Here is a 21,014-nt window from a genome sequence, read left to right on the forward strand (position 1 = left end):
GCACTTTGATGCCCCAACGTCCATCGGCTCTTTGAACTATGTGCCGGCTCATTGCCATTTCAGCCTCGCGACTCGTTGAGCTAAGAGTATGTCGGTGACTTTAGTTCTTTTGCGGATCTCGTCACTTCTCATTCGATCACGCAAAGATACTCAGAGCATAGCTCTTTCCATCGCCCGCTGTGTGACTCTGAGCCTTCTTATGAGGCCCATAGTTAGCGACCACGTCTCGGAACTGGCAACACGCATGTGCGTGCGAGCATTTGTTCATTACTGATGTTTTACGTAGTCCGCCCTCTTGTCTCCGTAGCTCTGTACCACGCGGTGGAGAACTTAAGTATAGATAGTAAGATAAGTAAATAAAGTTATATAATTCATCGATGTGTTCAATTTGTGTCAACACAGCGCTCTACTGGACGTGCGGCCGCCTGTGATAGGAAAGCGCGAGTCAAACACGGCCCCCGCCTCGCCTCCCGACGACATGCGCCATTCGCCTTTCCATCGAAATACGTAAGTTTCACGTTTATTTAGCTTCTATTTAGGATATAAATGTATAAAGTGGAAGGGCTTAAATTAAACTAAAGCATAATATGCTTTTATTGAAGAGCATACTATGCTCTTAAATAAAACTGTAGGTTCGAATCTGGTCCGGGATATACCTCCACTTTTCAGTTGTGTGCATTTTAAGAAATTAAATATCACGTGTCTCAAACGGTGAAGGAAAGCTGTATACCAGAGAATTTTCTCAATTCTCTGCATGTGTGAAGTCTGCCAATCCGCATTAGACCAGCGTGGTGGATTATTTGGCCTAACCCCTCTCATTCTGAGAGGAGACTCGAGCTCAGTAGCATTGAGCTGAATAAAGGTTGATAATGATGATGATGATGATGATGATAAACCTTTTTTGTTAATTTTGTAATGTTAATTGCCGACTAGACTCAATTTGCTTTGTTATACAACTCCTCAACGCGCCTGGATTTCTTTGTATGTGTATTTAACTATTTACCCTACGTAATTTTATACATATTTATGTGCTACCTATGTTATTCCAAATGTGTAATTTATAAGAAGGTATGCTTTAAGCGGTCGTCGCGGATCAGTCCGCTTACGCGATCTGGGCGTGTACGGCCGGGAAGAGAACGGGGAGGTGATGGACCCCATGACACAGTCCATGGTGGAGCCTACGAGCCCAAGGCCCGCGCCGCTGAGCAGGGTGCCCAGCGCACCCGGCAGCCTCAGGTAATATCCGTATGAGCAAAATATGCCGTTCACTTCGCGTGGAATCTTTGAGAGAGCTGTACTGTACTGTAGTGTTTGCACACACTCTCTGGGTGATCGGTTGATCACTCAACTTATCACATCCAGTTGGTTGAACACTGTATTTACTTAGTACCTCGTGGTACGTACTGCTGAAGCACCAATGTGCAACTCAAAAAAAAAAATCAAAATTCATTTATTTTAAGTAGGCTCAATTTACAAGCACTTTTGACACGTCAGTTAACTCCCCCTCTTGTCCGAGGCTTGCATTTATACACTCATCTATTGATAGTCTAGGCTGTTGACATATACTACACATACCATAAATTGTCGTCTCATATTTTCGCCCGAATGAGCACTACTATGCCGTTCACTTAGCGTGGAATATTTGGGAGAGTATGTCATACAAATTGTCGTCTCATATTTTATCATCTATAATTGACATTTTCCAAAAACTTGATTGATGTTTTGGCGATTCCTCCGACAACTTAGGCGAACATTTGAGCGAGTACTTTTAAAACAGTTAACAGTTTGCCGATTACTTTAACGAACTTGTTACATCCCTCTTATACACTGTATAATATATCTCTAGATTTACTACACTTCAATGTTGTTTTATATCTCTAGATGCATTATATCAATGTAAATATTGCTTCTTAGCATAAACCAGGTATATTGTACCTCGTCACTTCCATTACAAGTCAGTCTTTCTGGAATTCTCCTAAACCTATCTAAAGTTGTGGGTGATTTAATTGATTAATTGGCCCTTTGGACAAGCGAAATAGAAATAATAAAAATAATTACTACTCGATTTTTAAATGTTTCACTACTGAACCCAGAGTCGACGTAACATAACATAAAACTATTTACCATATTATATTCTTCCAACAAGGTTATTGACATATTGTCGATTGCTCCAAGAACATAATAAACATAGTTCGGCCAATCCTCCGACAAAATGGTTGCCGAGTTTTATGATAGCTCCAACATGACACTACTTCGTCTCCAACATAACTTGACACCGTTTTGCAACTGGCTTTCATCTTTACAGGGGTCTAGCTACTTCGTATCCAACATCATTAGACACCAATTTGCAACTGTCTTTCATCTTTACAGGGGTCTACAGCCAGTGGGCGGCCTCGTATCACCGGTGGCCCCACGTCGCATGCCCGAGAGCCCGCGCTTAGTGCGGCGACAGCACTCACACACTCTCGCTAAACCAGCCTCATTGTAAGTACTTACAATTTTATAGAATTTCTGATACACATACAATGGTGTGCATCATATTTAGCACTATATTTTTTGTTTTTATATCTCTGTGATAGGCAATTATTTTATGCCTCCTAAATATGCTGTACGCCATTGATTTAGTAATTTACGAAGTAAACGACTGTTGAGTAGAAGAATGAATAAACGACAAGTGTTGAAATATTTGTAAAATAAATGTTGCACACAAAAATTCATAAAAATCTGACCAACCATTTCAAAGGAGTGGATTAGATAGTGTAGAAAAAGAATTTCTCTATATAAACATTAACATAGCATCTATATAAAAACATCGAAATGTGTTATTTAATCTAAAACACAATTTATTAGCTTAAATATTACTTCACACACAGCGACGAATGCATACGCGCATCGCAGATGCATGACAGACTGCACATATGTTGTATAGTCTGGCAAGTTTGTTGATAACACTCCCATGATATGCGGGCGACGGGCGGAAAGACTGCGGGGAAGTGACGTGCATCAGTCGTGGGTTTTTCATTCATGGCTCCACGCCCCCCACCCCGCGCGCAACATCGGGTGTGTTACGAACGAAATTGCCAAGCTATAGAAACTTTATACTAAAGCCATGCTCGATGTGTACTGTTTACCAACAAACAAAATAAAAATGAGGGTATAATAATAATAAGTTATGAAATGACATGCATTTTCTAAATTAATAAGTTATGAAATGACATGCATTTTCTAAATTAATAAGTTATGAAATGACATGCATTTTCTAAATTAATAAGTTATGAAATGACATGCATTTTCTATACTCCGCGCCACGAAGCAAGTCTCGTAGACGCGGCGCTAATGTCTTAATGGCTCAGACTAATTAGATAAAGACCTGCCTCGCAAGACATTATTTTTCTGTCAAAGTATATGATCAACGATCTTATGCGATTGTAAACACTGTCTCTATGTTATCGATGTTTCATAGTTTACAATCTTGTCCGTCGGTTAAAAACCTCCGTAAAAATACCTGTTTGTGTAGTTAAATGGTGTTTAAAAACGAACAAAAACTGCTAGTTTAGTATAAGATATGTATGAAATCTAAGCTCGTTTTCCTTAGAAAATGGCAGAAAATTTTATTCGTGAATTTGGGTGCGATACTAGTCCTTATGTATTTAGTCTGAGCTTAATGGGCCTCATTATCTTTTGGTAATGACGGTCTTGTTGTCACTTGTGTAAGGCGCTGTCAGTTTTAATTCAGGTTTTAGACGCGAGACTTCTTTCGTGGCGCGAAGTTTACCTTTATTTATAATTCGTTTGTTGGTAAACAGTACACATTGAGTATGGCTTTAGTAAACTGTGAAGGGGTTTAGTATAATGTATATTAATATATTTTAGCATTCAGTAGAATCGCTTGAGTAGTTTTATATTTGGCCGCCTACGCCCGCCTCTGCATGATAAGAAATCGCTTGGGTTTATGTGCTAGGGATTTGTTCATTTAGTTGTTTTTACGGTTTAGAGAAAATTTTGTGAGTAAGATGTAAAAATACATATAATGCGCGTATACCTCTAGACGAGAAAAAGACATTGCCATCTAAATCGACAGTGAAGTCAAAAATATCACGCAAATTCAATTACGCCGCTATTGGTTTGCAATATGTATTTTTGTCGTCTCGTGCGCATATATCTCTAGACGAGAAAAATACATTGTCGGCCAAATTTACAGTGATATTGTACAGTTGCGCCGCTATTGGTTTGCAATATGTATTTTTGTCGTCTCGAGAAATGGTAACGCATGCTCGATGCTCATTTCCTGTATTATAAATCATGTAAAAAATGAGAAGCGTCTGTATTTCTTAACAGTTATATATCCGCATGTTTTTCGTTACCTTTACATCTTGCACACAAATTTCTATGGTTGGGTTTAATGAGTGTTTGCATATAAATCTTGGAATTTGGGAGCGATTGGGAGTTTTCATATTTGCAAGTATTGAATAAATTATTGTTTAAAAGGCAAAATTGTTTGAAATATAATATTATTTCGCCGAAGGAAGTAGTGTTTATATGGTTATGGCTAGCTGGATGGCTGTATTTCGGTTTGATAGTAAGGATTACTATTGAAAGTTTAACACATAGCAATCAGTTTAATGCAGTTGCAGCAATCAGGGCCTGTAGCCAAGTGGCATGTGGACACTCTTTCTACTATCGCAGACGCTTAGAAAATTAAAAAATATATGGAAATGACTTTTGCTATCGATAGGCCACGTGATCAAATTATCGGTCGGATCTGACATTCCCATACATTTTTCTAAGTTTCGAAGCGTTAGCGTTTGCAGAAAGATCCAGATACTAGATCATCAGATCTAGATAGGGTTTTGGAGGTTCTAACCTTCCTCCTTAAATATATGCTAAAAAGTTATATTTGCTTCAAACCGCAACTTTACTGAAACCTTATGTTTGCATGTTTGCGAATTTTTAACCTGTTTCTTGCCCATTTTTTTATATCAGGTAGGCCATTTGCATCATAAACTAATAGTAGGTACATGAATACAATCAATACTTTATTAACGATGAGCTGTCGAAATAAAATGCATGCAAAATCTATTAAAAGGAAATAATTTGCATGAATTGTTAATCCGTTATCACCGAATCAAATTGCCTTCCGAATGCGTAGACACTTAAATCTCGACGTGTCATGGTTCATGAAGTTCTTGAAAACTTGGGCTACTTGAATTGATATTCAAATAAAATTTGATTTGATTTAAAAAAAAAATATTCCACATATAGTGTTGATCAGTTATCTATTTAAAGTGCATGCTTGCAAATATGAGGATTGCTTATATCGTGCGTGGCGGCGTGGTGGCGGCGCGTGACCCGAACCTATTGCTTGCAGCCTCCTCACCGACCTCTCCATAGTGGAGGACTGAAGACAGCACCGTACCGCACCGTAGATAACCCAACACCCCGATTACCTGCACACGATCCTATGCGGATGGTTAGACGGACATGCTGCCCTATTCTGTAGCTTTTGACAAATACTTGGCCAAATTATTTGACAAATCCACCAATGTTCCATCTTGATACATTTTTTCAATATACAGTGTACCGTGGAACTCAAGGGTCCGCAAATTGTTACCACTCGAAGGCTGTTCATTTACCTAGTTTACTAAATAACCTGGTTTCAATGAATTTTGCCCCATTAACATGTCAACATGTCGAATGTTTTTTTAAATAAACATGTCTCAACATATTCAGACATGTTTCACTTTACATAATCTCAAAAACCAAACTATTCAAAGTTTTGAGTATTTACATTATATATTGCAAATAGCAATATAAATTGTTATGAAGAATTATAATTAAAAAGTTGAATTTGAAATCGAAAATACAGAATAGGAAGATAAGTTCGAATTGATAGAAATAATGTGGAAATAAGGCATTGGCAGGTAACTGGTCATTGAATTGTTATTGTGATTATAATAACTATAACAATGAAAATGTGAAAGTTCTTATTTTCAACAAGATTGCGTATAAATGTATAACTTATAACATAATGTTTACTTCAATACCTGTACGTAACTGAATGACCATCTTTGGGCGTACAGATACTTACGAGTAAGACCGACATTCGCATAGTTTCAATAACAAATATTTTGTATATGAAAGCGCTATACCATGTTCGAATTTATATTTATTATCCCTTGTTTCCAATTTTTTTACTTAGTCCTAATAATTAATTAATTAGGCTAAGTTATCTTTCAATGCCTGGACAAAGCTTCCGCCTTATAAATAATGCTCGTGAAACGTTGGATCGTTTGTAAGATCTGTTTGAATACGCATGTTCTTTTCTATGTAAATAACTTTGTGTTTTTCCATGTAATCTGCCTTTGTACAAGGGTTTTTATATTACCTCTACATACTTGGTTATTGATTCGGCGAATATTTAGTTAGTACAATATGTGATGCATTTTGTATAATTTTTATGTCTTTATGTCTAATTTTATTATATTCTCTGAACTAGAAAAATATTTAACTTTGTTCATAAAATAGAAACTCGATATAAAAGAATATCATACTTAAGCGTTAGTATATGAAGGTCCACACAAATACATGTTATCCAAAATGTAATAGCTTTAATATAGTAAATCTAGGCAGCTAGAAGTGTATGTAGTAGACAAAATGTGTATAATAAAATATTAAAATATTCAGCACAATAATGTAGTTTGTCAATTGTTTGCACCTTTGCATGGCGCACGATGTGTTGCATGATTTCTTTATTAATAAGTCAGTCAATTTATGAAATGTGAGAAGTAAAAGTTAAAAAGCAGAAAACTCAAATTATTTTGAGTTTTTCCTTCATTTGGAGAACCTGAAAGTTGTCTGAAAAGACTCATAAAATCTCGTCTCGTCCTAAGTGATCAAAGGTCGAAAAGTTTTTCGTGATTATCTTGGTTTTTTTTTACCTTATTTGACTGAGTATAAAATATGACTTTATACCCGATATTATTTGTAAATCAATACAAAATCATATTTATATTTTATTATTTGTAAATATTTTTTTAATTTTCGTTACCTATTTACCAATTAATAGTCAATGAAATAGAAAATAAACAAATACAAATATAGATATTTTCAAAATGTACTCGTATGTTGCGTGTTTAGTATTTAGATACGATATTTGATAAAATATCAGGTAGTAAGTATAGTTTTTGTGATTTAAATCATATCACAATTTCATGCACATTTAGAAAAGCTTAGACATGTTTGCTTTTAGATGCATTTTCACGTGATTCATTTCATTTTAATAAAGAAATGCTGCAGTGTGTTGTTTTTAGAATGCCCGTACATATCCAGAAGTTTTAACGAATAATTTTAATGGCATAGTCCGCTTATGTTGCTTCTATTTAATGATGCCTGAGGGCGAAAAGTCATTATTTCTGTTTTTAAAAAAGTGATCGTCTCAAACAAGTAACAGTTCATCATCGCTTATGGTCTGACATGATGTAAGTCATCTTTCATTGCCTTTGATGTTTTCAAAGGCGCAAAGTTTCAGTCAATTGAAACCAAAAAAATCTATAGAGCTTCTTACAATAATCAAAATCTAAAAAAATAAAATAAAATATAAAATAAAATAAAAAAATAAAAAATATCTGTCAAATTTAATATAACATCTTAAATCTGTAGTTTGGTCTTTGCAATTCAATAGAAAAACATCCATTCCCTGTAAAGTTGAAGACTTATTTTATGTTACAACTTGAGCGACAATATGGTCCATTTCAAAGTAATCTTCAATAACTGTGGCGTAACTATACTATCAGAGGCTCATGGTGAATGCATTGGAAATGCTAAAGCACCGCCGCCATATGAGGCTTCCTAAAAACAAATGAATAAATGAAAAAAATAGTATAGCATAACCTTGAATTGAAAGTCAGCTGCACATGCCATGGAGTACCCTCAAGCAATATTGCTATTACTTATTGCAGCTTATTGCACAGTACATACATAAATACAAAAATAATATGAGATTACTTCTGAGCTCATAACTTCTCGTGTGCCCGTGCCAGCCCTGCTACCTATAGTTACGTCACTGGTTTATTCATACTCGTGTCACACTAACCTCACTTATTCATCATCGTCATAGACAATATCTTGTAACGTCTCGTCGTAGGGAGCCCGGCGGCGAGTGTACACCTCCTGCGTCCCCCAGCGCAGTGCGCAGGGCGAGGGACGACGATGTCTTCCTGCGGTTAACAGGCGCTGCTCCCGATAACGCTCCTCAGGGCACCGTCAAGGAAGTTTCGCTCAAGGTAAATAAACCGTTTTGCTCTTCCATCTTTTCCCTTGATCCTTAGCGCAGGGCAAAATACGAGGGACGACGATGTCTTCCTGCGGTTAACAGGCGCTGCTCTCGATAATCCTGATTGACCCACAGTGCAGTTTTTTGACCTAAGAGCAGCCGCCCAGGGAACAAAAGTCAAAGTCAAAATTCATATATTTCTATTAGGCTTAGTTTACAATTACTTATTAAACAAGAGACAACGTGGAAACTGACAGCTTCATGACACGCATGCTGTCAGAAGAGAAAAGGAATAGAGAAAGTATTTAGATATGCTCAGAACTATTACAATTAGGCAGTACATATGCGTATAAATTCAATTAGCAATCGAATCAAAACAAACATAAAGTTTCTGCTTAATGACAGAATGGTAGAAGAAATCCTCGTACAAATAGCCTGCGTATTATACAAATAGCTCGAGTAATAAAATATTTGCTTGTAGTTTTTTACGCAATATTATTTGCAGCGCACAAATGTGGGCGTGGGCAGCAACGTGGGCGCGGGCAGCTCGTGGCTGCAGTGCACGCACGTGGCCGAGGGACACGTGGGCGCTGCGCTCACGCTGGCCGTGACTCCCCATGCGCTCTACAGCGGCGGAGTCGGTGAGTTGTACGCACTATTGTTAAAGATATTATCGCGACATTCAATAATACGAGTAAGTGTAGCGATACACCTGCGGAACCTTCGGTTGAACACCTCGTAATGTTTTTCCACTTGCTCCTTAGTCACCAGCCACATCATACATTAAGCGACCGAAAATTCCGCGTTCACAGTTGAAAACTCCATTGCGACCCAACCAACAGCTGCTGTCTTATCGATTGATAATTCCGTCGCGTTAGTTTCCGCTACGAAACGTTCCGTAGAAGTGTGGCTATGACTTGTTCATATTTATTTCGTCGCAGTATTGAAGAATTATTATTATAGAACTGTAATAGCCCTAATACACTACTCACTAGGCCTCGAGGAAGTTGTCTAAGTTCAAAGTTCGAATGTCTACACATTTCTTCGTTAAAAGAAGTGAATTTTATGTCTACACTATTCGAGTAACCTCGATCAACTTCGAAAGTAGTGTAGACGTCATCTTTGTCATTGATTTTGCCAATTCCTGATGTCGTCAGTCTATCTGGTGGGGGGGGGGGTTTGACTAACACGGTTTTATTCTAGTGCAGGGTCGCCATTGCTGCACCTTGGGACCCCAAAGTCCATCGGCTCTTCGAACTATGTGCCACATCGCCATTTAAGTTTCGAGATTCGTTGAGTGTAGACATAAAGTAGCGTATTGGGGCTGTAATAGTATGTCAGTTTTGAGATACACTATCCTGAATATTTTGCACTCCTAAATAACGCGGTTACAAACAAACAGATGTTATTATACTGAACTGTGTCAGATCGCACGGTGCGCGGCTGGGACCTGTCGGGCGGGCGCGAGGCGTGGCGCGGCTGGGGCGGCGGCGCCGTGGCCGCGCTGGCCGCCGACGCGCGCCTCGTGCTGGCTGCTGCGGGAGCGGCCGTTAGGCTGTTCGACACGCGCACCAGCCAGCCCAGCGCCGTGCTGTGGTAATTGATGACATGCTGTGGGACATTGATAGATAGATAGATTGAATGAACATAGGCTTCCTGTGTGATGACCTTTCACACAACTTTCCATACAACGCCTGCAATCAGCAACTCCCTGTAACTTTAGTTTCAGTTTTTTTTTCTGATTGTGTAAGTGCCGTAGGCTCCTTACCTCAGCGGCGTAACCGGGGGGTTTGGGCTAGCGCAGAAGCATCGCCTGATGGGGCCTGAAAGCAGAAAAAGAGTGGATGGGCGGCATGACTCTCTAAGGGCGTCTCCTCTGAGACTCGGACCTCGGCTCAGAGGGCTGTTCGGGAAGGGTGTTTTGACCCGAGTGTATCAGTCCGGGCGTCCCCGAAATCGTGAGTTAAAAAGCCCACGTCTGGGTGACGTCAGATATCGGGGACCTCGTCTTCGCCGGCGAATACGCTGTGTAGCTTGTGTGTGTTGCCTGGGAAGCATTTTCGGTATCAGCACTACGCTTTCGGGTGCGAGGTCGCACTTTCAGCCCCTTGAGACCATATGTTCATCGACTCCACGAACCTTGTGATTCGCTGAGGGATGTTGACGTCAAAAACCTCCAAATATCCGTTAGTCTATCGTCCGCTGAATGACAGTGAACTTGAGCCTCACTGTTAACAACCAAGTTTCGGATTTGTAAAGCACTGATCGTTGACTAGTCTTCAGGCACTGAAGAGTTCTCTAAAGATTTATTTTCTCTCTACTGCTATTTGTTAACTAATATCAGTAGAGAGAAAATAAATCGTGCTTATGCGTTGTAATGCTCTGTGGCAGGTCGTCAGGCGCCGTGGGGCCAGCGGCGTCGGTGCGCGGCGGCGAGGCGGCGGTCACGGCGCTGTCGCTGGCGTCCAGCACGCGCCTATACACCGCCGCCGGCGACAAGCTGCGTCTGTGGGACTTGCGGATGTGAGACTTAACCCTCAGTTATATCCATCTGGAGAAATATATCTGTCTTTAGTTTAACGTGTAGGTCGAATTTTGTGTCAGTGGAAGCTAAATTAGAGATTTAGAGATTCTCGCCCATGTTTAAATACTGCAATAATTATTAGTTTAAGCAAACTAAAGACAGATTATTGAATTTGGCCGACACATGGCCACAAAATATTGCAATGCTTTTGTGTTTGTAGGCTGGAATGCGTGTACAAGGCGTGGTCGGGGCACGCGGCGGCGGTCATGTGCCTGGCGCGCGAGTCGCTGCCCAGCGGGGACCGCCTCGCCACCGGCTCGCGCGACCACTGCGTGCGCGTGCACGACCTGCAGCACAACAGTGGTACGTACTGTCCGCATCGCCACCAATTCGCATTGGAGCGTGCATTGTCTAACATAACCCTTCTCGTATAAGGGAGGCTTAAAAGTTGCGGTCCATTAAAACTATTGGATGGTGATGTTTGCAAATGACTTATGACACTCGTAACTTATCGACTCTCGTCTCTCCGGCACAGGCACGTGGGAGGTGTGCAACCGGCGGCTGATGGAGCCGCCGCACTACGACGGTGTGCAGGCGCTGTACCTGCGCGGGAACTTCCTCTACAGCGCGTCGCGGGACTCGAGCCTCAAGTGCTGGTCTCTTACCGATAACACCCTCACGCATGTACGTCGGCTTACACTATATTTCGAACTTCTGTATTAGTATTTTATTTTATTCCAGTGTAATAAAGTTTATTTTATAGCCTTAAAGCTTCCACCCACGATTAAGTCACAAAGTCCAGTTAGGCTAAAGTCAACAGCTTTGGGTACGACGCCCCTTGATCTATCTCGTGAGTGGGTCAAAATCCTGACCTACGTCGAAAGATTAGTTAGATATCGTCAAATTCAGCAATGTGTGTTTCAAGTTTTACCAAAATAAATCCAAACACAGGCACACTTTCTGTTCTCTCCCGAACAGAAAGTGTGCCTGTGTTTGCAACCTTGACGCTCAAATTTCCTTGCATCGATGATAATTCTCAGTAACATCGGTTCCTGGCTGCAGAATAATAATTGCTCATTTTCATGCATTACTAAAGATGCCCTTCATTTGTGTGCAGAGCGTGATGAACGCCCACAAGGGCTGGGTGACGGGGTTATGCGCAGTGGGCGCGGGCCTCGCGAGCTGCGGCCGCGACCAGGCGCTGCGGCTGTGGAGCGGCGCGCTCCGCCCCGCCGCGCCTCCCGCGGCGCTGCCCGACGCCCCGCACGCACTCGCCGCGTGCCCCGCCACCCACACACTCTACACGGCCGGCAGGTAGGTGCTGCCATCTGTACTACCTGCTGCTCTATGCGCAGTGGGCGCACTCGCGAGCTGCGGCCGCGACCAGGCGCTGCGGCTGTGGAGCGGCGCGCTCCGCCCCGCCGCGCCTCCCGCGGCGCTGCCCGACGCCCCGCACGCACTCGCCGCGTGCCCCGCCACCCACACACTCTACACGGCCGGCAGGTAAGTGCTGCCATCTGTACTACCTGCTGCTCTATGCGCAATGGGCGCACTCGCGAGCTGCGGCCGCGACAAGGCGCTGCGGCTGTGGAGCGGCGCGCTCCGCCCCGCCGCGCCTCCCGCGGCGCTGCCCGACGCCCCGCACGCACTCGCCACGTGCCCCGCCACCCACACACTCTACACGGCCAGCAGGTAGGTGCTGCCATCTGTACTACCTGCTGCTCTATGCCCAGTGGGCCTGGGATTACCGAACTACCGGGCGCTGTCAGTGACAACTGATTTAACTTATCTAGGAGATCAATATCATTAGCAGTGGAAGGACATCCACTGCTGGACATAGGCATGTAATGGGAACGAAAAGCACGGTAGCGCAAAGCCAAAAAAAATTTGATGCTTCTATTTGCTTCGACTTTGCACTAATATTCTTTCACACATTGGACTCGATAAAAGAGAAATCCTATACAACAGCAACCCTGAGGATATCCACAAATAAGCTGCTGCTGGTTAATTATTAGTGGTTATTAGCAGATTATTTGATAACTGTAGGTGATAAGGTTTTATTATCTTTACCGTACGTATAAAGTAACTTTGCATCTCTGTAGTTAATTCAAATGAGCTCACAGTACTAAAATTATAAGTACAAATAGACAATAACTAGCATTGATATTCATATAGCGGAGTTCATAACTACAAAGTTACAAGTGTCATAAGATACGGTAATATACAGATGTGGATGTTAACATGTGAGTGTGTTGCAGCGGCGGCGAAGTGCGCGCGTGGCGGCTGGTCTCCGAGCCCTGAGCGACACAGGTGCACACACACACACACACATATACTAACACTAACTTACTCACAATGATACACACACACGTGTTAGTGAGGGTTCACACACTTTCTAACTACCTTCAGTCTTCCTTTGCTTTACTCAGACATCTCAGATCAATTACCTTTGGCCTTGTATCGCACTCAAATTCACCAAAAAAATTGTTAGTCGTTACTAGGTAAACGCATACATCGAAATTATTTAACACCAATATATATATTCTCCTTCTCCTTGTGTTAACACAACTAATTTTAACACAATGAAATATCGATTCTATAGACGCAGTTTGTATAAACACGTAAGATCGTGATCATAATTATTATCTATGAGCTTTCATATTGTCTAGTGAGGCAGGTCCTATGGTAATTGGTTTGAGTCAGATATACACATAACACACGCATTTTTGCTACATGCACACACACAACACACGCACGCACACACACATACACATACATTCTAAAAGCTACCTTCTTCCTTTGCTACATATACTCAAAAACATACACACAGGGCCACTGCATTAACACCGCGGACGATCTGCAAGCTTATTGGTATTGTTTACAAAATTATTTCATATTTTTCTTTACACAGTAAGTATTTTTATAATTTACAAAAAGACCGAATACGCAATTTTGTTTTTCATTTGCAATATGATAGTTTTGCATATCTGCAAACTTGCTGCAAAAGTCAAAGAAAAGCTGACAATAAAGATTTCACTTGCTCAACTTTTTCAAAATCAGTATTAATTAACATTTTGAGTACATTTTTTAAAATATCCGTCTCAAAATCAGAATGTGCCTTCCGGACAGGAATGTTTCAAAATGTTAATATATACTTGGAATAAGCTGATTTTAGTCTATTCCTTCTTTCCGAATTGGTAATGACTACAAACGGACATACCTGACGTTTCAAAAGTGCTTGTAAAGTGAGCTATGTCTACTTGAAATCAAAGAATTTTGATTAATTTGAAATAATCACTAACAACCCATATTCGGCTCACTGTCGAACACGACTCTCGTCTCAGAATGAGAGGGGTTAGGGCTTAGTCCACCACGCTGGCCAAATGCGGATTGGCAGACTTCACACACGCAGATAATTAAGATAATTCTCAGGTATGAAGGTTTCCTCACGATGTTTTTCCTTCACCATTTGAAACAATATCGATTTATGGGATAAAATGTTGACAAAATGGCGTATTCGCTCTTACAAATCATCGTCAATCGTGTTGATGCACGCCCCTCACGCTTCGCACGCGTCGCCGCCGCTTCACTCATTAACGGCAAATGTTTGCTTTGCGAAACTTGTTACTATTTGTTGCACCTGTATCGACTTGTTGCCCACAAAATGCCAAAATAAATTCTCTCTGGCAATTATGGTCCTAGAACTGGTCGACATTGTTGGGTGTTTGAGGCAGGAAACTTGTTCTGTACCTCTCCTGCACTACCCTAAAACAGAACTAGAGACCTGGCAGGGCAAGTTTTAAGTCTATCTCAAAAACATAGTGCCAAAAATGTCGACTAGCTTTCCATCTGTTACGTTTTCGCGAAAATTCAGGTAGTGCCAAATTTATGAGTTAAATATATCAAGCGTATATGAAAGAATTGATAGGAGTGGATGCAATGAAAATATGGAAGAATCGTGGCAATTAGACGGATGTTGTCTGCTTACTTTTATAATTCACCTTTAGAGAATGTGGTATGTAATACAAGGCTTGATTTAGGGGCGGTTTCGCCACCTTCTGATATATAATAATTCCAAAGTAAGATACCAAAGTTTGTTTTTATCATATTTTTATCAATTGTATATTATAATACTGTAAGATTTTTTAAAAGAGCAACTGTTGAGTTTCTTGCCGTCTCTTCTCAGCAGAACCTGCTTTCAGAACCGGTGGTAGAGTCTTTAGTGACGTTTTAGAAGTGCTTGTAAACTGAGACTTCTTGAAATAAATTATTTTGAATTTTTCTTCAATCACAGATTATTATGTGATATATGTTCAATTGACTGCCACACAGGGCACAGCTAAATGTTTGTGGGCAACGACTTTCGACCACAGGTCTGCAAATATTAAACAAGTACCCTCAAAGAAAATGTACTACCGATGGTTTTTGTTAAAAACACAACAATGTTACAGATTACAAGAGAATTATCTAGATTATTATTTTATTAACATTTGAAATTATGGCTGTCTGTTAGTAACTTGAATGAATAGAGAAGAATTAAGTATATTTTGCTTTGACAATGTCTCTACACTCGAAAACCATCGAGATCGAAAGCGATTTCACGATAAAGGTACAGTTAACTTCTGGACTATTTCTTTTTTCTTGTGACTAATCACGTTTCACTTTACACAATTTTATTTCTGAATTTTCACATAATTTTCACATGATACCCACATGAACTGTTTTTGTGAAGTAATATTTGACACCTTTTGATAAAAGTGCTGTCACATATGACGTCAGATTACAGTTCGCCATTTCTATGCCATAAACATTTTATTCTTTCTATTCTATTATAGTTCAGCTTTCAGTGTCTACGAATCACATCACTTCACATTTTTTCCCGTGTTAACTCGTCGTAGTCGTATCTATACAAAAGCTTTCGATGTAGTGAACTTTTTAGAGGAGCGCGCGCAACTTGTTGGTCCCAACAAGACGGCAAATGTGAGCAATTAAGGAACAATGTATCCGTGCGAGTGTGTGTATGTGAATGAATGTATGTGAATGCGTGCGTGCGTGCGTGTGAATGTGTGTGTGTGTGTGAATGGTGTAGGTGTGTTATGATAACGCGCCTGTTTACACGCACATACCTAAGATTTGGCTAACATGTTGCGCGTAATCCACACTCCTTGAACTTTATATGTGAGTTTCTTAAATAGGTATTACTATTGTAACCTAACATTTTCTAGCTTTTTGGTTAAATAGTTTAGTACCTGTTATCCTACGCAATTATTAAAATTTAAGCTTTATTTATCGTACTCTCTATAGAAAATATATTTTAATTCATATTGTTTAAGTTTTGTTTTATTATTCTGTTTATATAGAATTTAATAATCTTCAAGATCAAGACAAGATCTTCAAATTCCAAAATACCAAAGTGTTTTTACCTCGTAACTAGACGCTATAATATCAAATTTTATAAAATTATTATAATTATCGTACATATTGTAATTTTTTCAATTCAGTAGCTTACCATAAAATATGCCAAAATACGTAATTTTATACCATTAAAAATATTGTAATTCCCACAGCTCTGGTCGCGTGCGGTGCTGGCGCGTCCGCGTCATCAGTTCAGCAAACAACAGGTGACAGTCGCCCTCCGCGCCGCCCTCCCCGCGCACGCGCCGCGCCTGGCGGTGACACCCACACTCACCAGGCTCGGACACATTTACGGACGCCTCACCAGTTTTGTCATCAGATTCAGAACACGGTAGCCGTTGTAACAGCGTTTGAAGATACAACTTGATCTTCTTGCCTTCGCTTGGCGGTGACACTCGCACTCACCAGGCTCGGACACATTTACAGATACCTCACCAGATTTGTCATCAGACTCGGAACACGGTAGCCGTTGTAACAGTTTTTGAAGATACAACTTGATCTTCTTCTTTGAGTGCTATTTCTACGGTTTGCGACCGTTACGGCTATTCTAACTTCAAAGACGGCAGCTTGGAACGATCTTGTGGTCATCCCGTTTAACTTGCTTTCTTCAGAGAACTACATGTCTAATTATTTGTCAAATTGTGACACACGGCTTTACCAGGCCTAGTCACATTTACGGAAACTTAACCAGACTCGAGTTTTTGAAATATTACTCAATCTTCATTTTTAAGTGCTATCTACGACCGTCTGCCACCTTTATGGATATTCTAACTTCAGAGATGGCAGCTTGGAACAATCTTGTGGTCATACCATGCCAATCGAAGAGGTAAAACTAAAGGTTGTATTATAACAAACATCCTAGCTTTCATAGTTTTGTGTATTGTTCATGCACTCAATAGGTACTCGGCAATATTAGGACCAGCGTTGTGTGTTTGATTTAAAAATCACTTGTGTTAGAAAACCATGCTTACATACTTGTGTGAGGAAACCTGCAAGTCTGAGAATTCTTAGCTTGTGGTGGACTATGGCTTAAGGTTTAATACCCCTCAATCTGATGACCCCATGATGAGTTGTTGTGTTAGTAATAGACTAGTTTCCTTTGATCTGACAAGTAACATGACAGTGTCAATTTGACAAGTACATTACAACTAATCTGAAAGTTACCAGTTTGTTTAAAAAGCCTTTTATTTTATGGCCGATATATTAATCGAAAGTTTCAAATCTTTTTAACTCAATTATACAAAGGAAAGTTTAAAGAGTAGGTAGTGTTTTGTACTTGAATAAAACATTGTTGAATAATGGGTAACTTGAACGTGACATTCATGTTACTACCCATTCGGATAATGAATGAGAATGGAAATGGCTGCTCATTAGCACTTATCTACTGTTAACAACTCGTACTAAGTAGAAATGAGAAGTTAATAGATGCACCATTTCCAATCACATTCATTATCTGCATGTTTAGTATATTGACAAAGCATATAATCTATTAAGTATACTGTAGTTCTTTAGCGATATTAACTTGACAATAGATTCGATCGACAATATGCTGAAAGTAGTTTTCGATAGCTACCTCGTAGAAAAGACGGTATTGAATAGTTCCTTAAATTTAACATTTCTTAAAAAATAAATAAAAGTAAACAATTGAAATTTTTTCTAAAGTATCGACAATGTCAAATTAAAATTACTAAGCGAGAACTTCGATCAAATTTATTTGTATCATGATTTTTTTTAGCCAAACTATGAGACTAAAAAAATAAACTTCGAATGGCTAAGAATAACTAAAGTAATGTATCTTATTTAACTTTGCCTTTTCAATGTCACTTACCTATAAGAGTAGGTTTCAATTGTATGTTCCATAAATACTCATTTATAAGCGCCAAAAGACATCCAATAATTTACATCTTCCACATCGTTTTTCTAGGTCCCAACCATTGACCTCTTTAATAAAAGGACGCGCAATCATAGATAATTTCACTTAAAAATTGGACAATTTTAGAATTATTAGTAACAAAAAAATGATACCTAAACGCTTTTAAATATAGTCCAATATTCAATGAAATCCCAAATTTAGAGCAAATTCAACCTTAAGCATTGAGTTTAAGGTTGAATTTGCAAATGCGACTACTTGAATTGAGTGCCAAGAAGTTATGTTTGGCACTTAATGAGTGGAGACGTTTTTTGTTCGCTGATTGTGCATCCACTTTTTAATAGGAGATCGATGGTCCCATCCTAATTTGCAGTCTTACTGTGCAAGTGAGATAACAAATTAACAATAAAGTAAGCATTAGAGTGAGATGGACAATATGAAATTATATTTCGTTATAGACGACCATCATTTCTCATTCAAGTTATCATTATCATTCATAACATATCACGTCCAAATTTTATAGCGAAGTCGAGAAATAACTAAAGTAGTCAACCATGAAGTATTAAGACGAGTTTATTTCCAATATGATGGACTAGGTAAGACTGTATACCAATAGTTTTTATTAATATATTAGAGACATAATAAATGGCCTTCATATAGATAATAAGCTGTTATATGGATTATTTCTGGTATAACGGATATCTGCGTTGTGTGTCTTGCAAAGCCTATTCCTTGTTTTAAGCAAAGTTTAATCGAAAACTTCACGGAAAATGGTTTAGTACATATATTAGGCGCATGCATATATGCACAGTCACTCGATTTGTATTATTTTGCTTAAGCTATATGTTATTAGAATTTTGTTCACCTGATACTTGGCGATATCCGATTCGATCGATTATCCGAGTAAAATAGTTTAAGCAGTAATTATTGAATGGAAATGAATGCCTTATTGCCAAATGCGACGCACATACATTTTTTTACAAATAATTCTATATATTATAATTATGAAATTAGTGAAATCATGAATTTTGTATTATGTTTTTGTGAAATTTTCTTTAGTAGGTAGATTAAATCAGAATTTTTTTTTGTTTTTAATTAAATTATAAATCAATGGGCTCAATTTATTTTCTCATTTTAATTTTTATCATTTTTAACGTAGTATAAATAAATTAAAAATAATTATAATCATGAACACAATATACATGTCATTAATATTAATTAATAATTTAATATAGTCTGTGATTAATCGATCAATTATATTTTTGTACATTCCTGTGCTACGGGTACGTTTGTAACACGATTCATATATTCATAGTTTTATTTTATTAATCGCTCATTAGGATGTAAGCAAATGAAATATTCAAAAATAATTAGTAGCGCTATTCAGTAAAGATATTTTTATAACTCCACAGTATGAGTTTCGAATTCTTCTCTATGTCTCTGTCTAACACCATACGATAGGAAGAGATAGAGACGAATATGAAACTCGGATATTCGAGTTATAAAAACATCATTACAAAAAGAAAGCATCTGCGACCGTGACAAAGCTACTGAAAATCGGCAATTAATTGATTTTTATCATTACTATGAAATAATTTATCATATTTAAATTTATTTTTTTACTATCTAACTCTAAAAAATATTGAACTGAAATGTTTCTTATAACTCTTTCCCGCTATCTACAATCTTTTACCATTGTACGATTTTCTCTTTGTGTTATTTTTAAAAATAATACTTACTGTTATTCGTATTGCGGACTTTTCATCCATCTTGCTTATTTTCTATTTTCTATTCATCAAGGCATTGCATTTTGGTTTGAAAAAACTAAATCCAAACAAACTGAAGTAGGTACACAATTCAGTACTTTTTCACTGTCGCAGTATTATCTATATAGAAATATGTATTACAAAAGTTTATATCATTTCGCTTCTGCCTATATTATTGTAATCACAAAATGCACACCTGGCTATGAATTTATTATTTTTATTTTTACATTAATGAATTTAATTTTCCACTGCAGTATTATTGTACCTTATTACTTGATGTCTAATATATACAAGACAATATTTTAATTCAACTTTACGTACCTATTTGTGAGGCTATGCAAATTAACAGTTTAAAGAAAGTTTATATAAGATGTTATAATATAGATAATATAGTTTTAAGTTGAATTTTTGCATAAACAGAGATGCTGTGAGCTTTCTGTGAGTGCACCGCGTATTGTGAAACTTGTAGACGAGCGCAATTTTAACCAATTTATATGTGTGTTTGTAATGAATTGAATAATTATGTATTAAATAATTTTTCGATTTTAAACGATTTCTTGTACGCACTATGAAAAGTTCGCCTTAATATTATGAAATGATTTTTTTATGAATTTTAAACAAGACTATGGAATCTCGGAGATATTTTTAAATCCATGAAACATCAATAAAGTACTAGTCATTGAAAGTTATGTTTTAAAATTGATAAATTAAAAAAAATATTGGAAAATCATAATTGTTTTGATATTTTTTAATCTGTTGCGCAGTAAGTCCGTTTGAATCTGAAAAACAATTGTTTTTTTAAGTGTGCAGGAAAGAAAGTAGTTTTTTTATCTTTTTTACCATTGTCCTGCCAAAAAGCCTGAACAAGTATTATTTGAGGCAATAGATTTTATTTACAAATTAAATTATTTTAAAAATTCGAATTGTTTTAAATGTCATGTATTGTTTCGAGATGTAATGCTTAAGTGTCAAATAAAATTTTGTTTTTATGATACTTAATTGATTTTTATTCCTCTCCATCTCACAGACCATATTTTTTTTTATAAAAAACCATTTTAATATTGGAGAATATACGATCGAGTTGGCTACATTTTCATTTTATAAACACTCAATAAAATCTTTTGTAACCATAAATTACATATAGGCATGTAGGCTATACTAAAGTAG

At 38.3% G+C, this 21,014-nt stretch overlaps 1 protein-coding gene across 2 annotated transcripts in view; it reads left to right on the forward strand.

Moving 5' to 3' along the window:
- The window catches only part of LOC112051020 (kinesin-like protein KIF21A), a 91,346-nt gene extending 70,505 nt beyond the window's left edge, over window positions 1-20,841 (forward strand). The window contains exons 19-30 of one of the 2 annotated variants that reach the window (XM_052882509.1): window positions 403-507; window positions 1,081-1,236; window positions 2,371-2,484; window positions 8,144-8,282; window positions 8,778-8,913; window positions 9,700-9,868; window positions 10,664-10,795; window positions 11,017-11,159; window positions 11,332-11,480; window positions 11,914-12,299; window positions 13,055-13,106; window positions 16,364-20,841. In XM_052882509.1, the coding sequence (XP_052738469.1) occupies window positions 403-507; window positions 1,081-1,236; window positions 2,371-2,484; window positions 8,144-8,282; window positions 8,778-8,913; window positions 9,700-9,868; window positions 10,664-10,795; window positions 11,017-11,159; window positions 11,332-11,480; window positions 11,914-12,114 (1,444 nt within the window). In that variant the 3' untranslated portion in view covers window positions 12,115-12,299; window positions 13,055-13,106; window positions 16,364-20,841. The remainder of the gene's footprint in view (window positions 1-402; window positions 508-1,080; window positions 1,237-2,370; window positions 2,485-8,143; window positions 8,283-8,777; window positions 8,914-9,699; window positions 9,869-10,663; window positions 10,796-11,016; window positions 11,160-11,331; window positions 11,481-11,913; window positions 12,300-13,054; window positions 13,107-16,363) is intronic. The other variant, XM_052882513.1, reaches the window with a different exon arrangement.
- The last annotated feature ends 173 nt before the right edge of the window (window positions 20,842-21,014 follow it).

This window comes from Bicyclus anynana, chromosome 1 (genome assembly GCF_947172395.1).
Source record: "Bicyclus anynana chromosome 1, ilBicAnyn1.1, whole genome shotgun sequence".
NCBI classification, from domain to species: domain Eukaryota; kingdom Metazoa; phylum Arthropoda; class Insecta; order Lepidoptera; family Nymphalidae; genus Bicyclus; species Bicyclus anynana.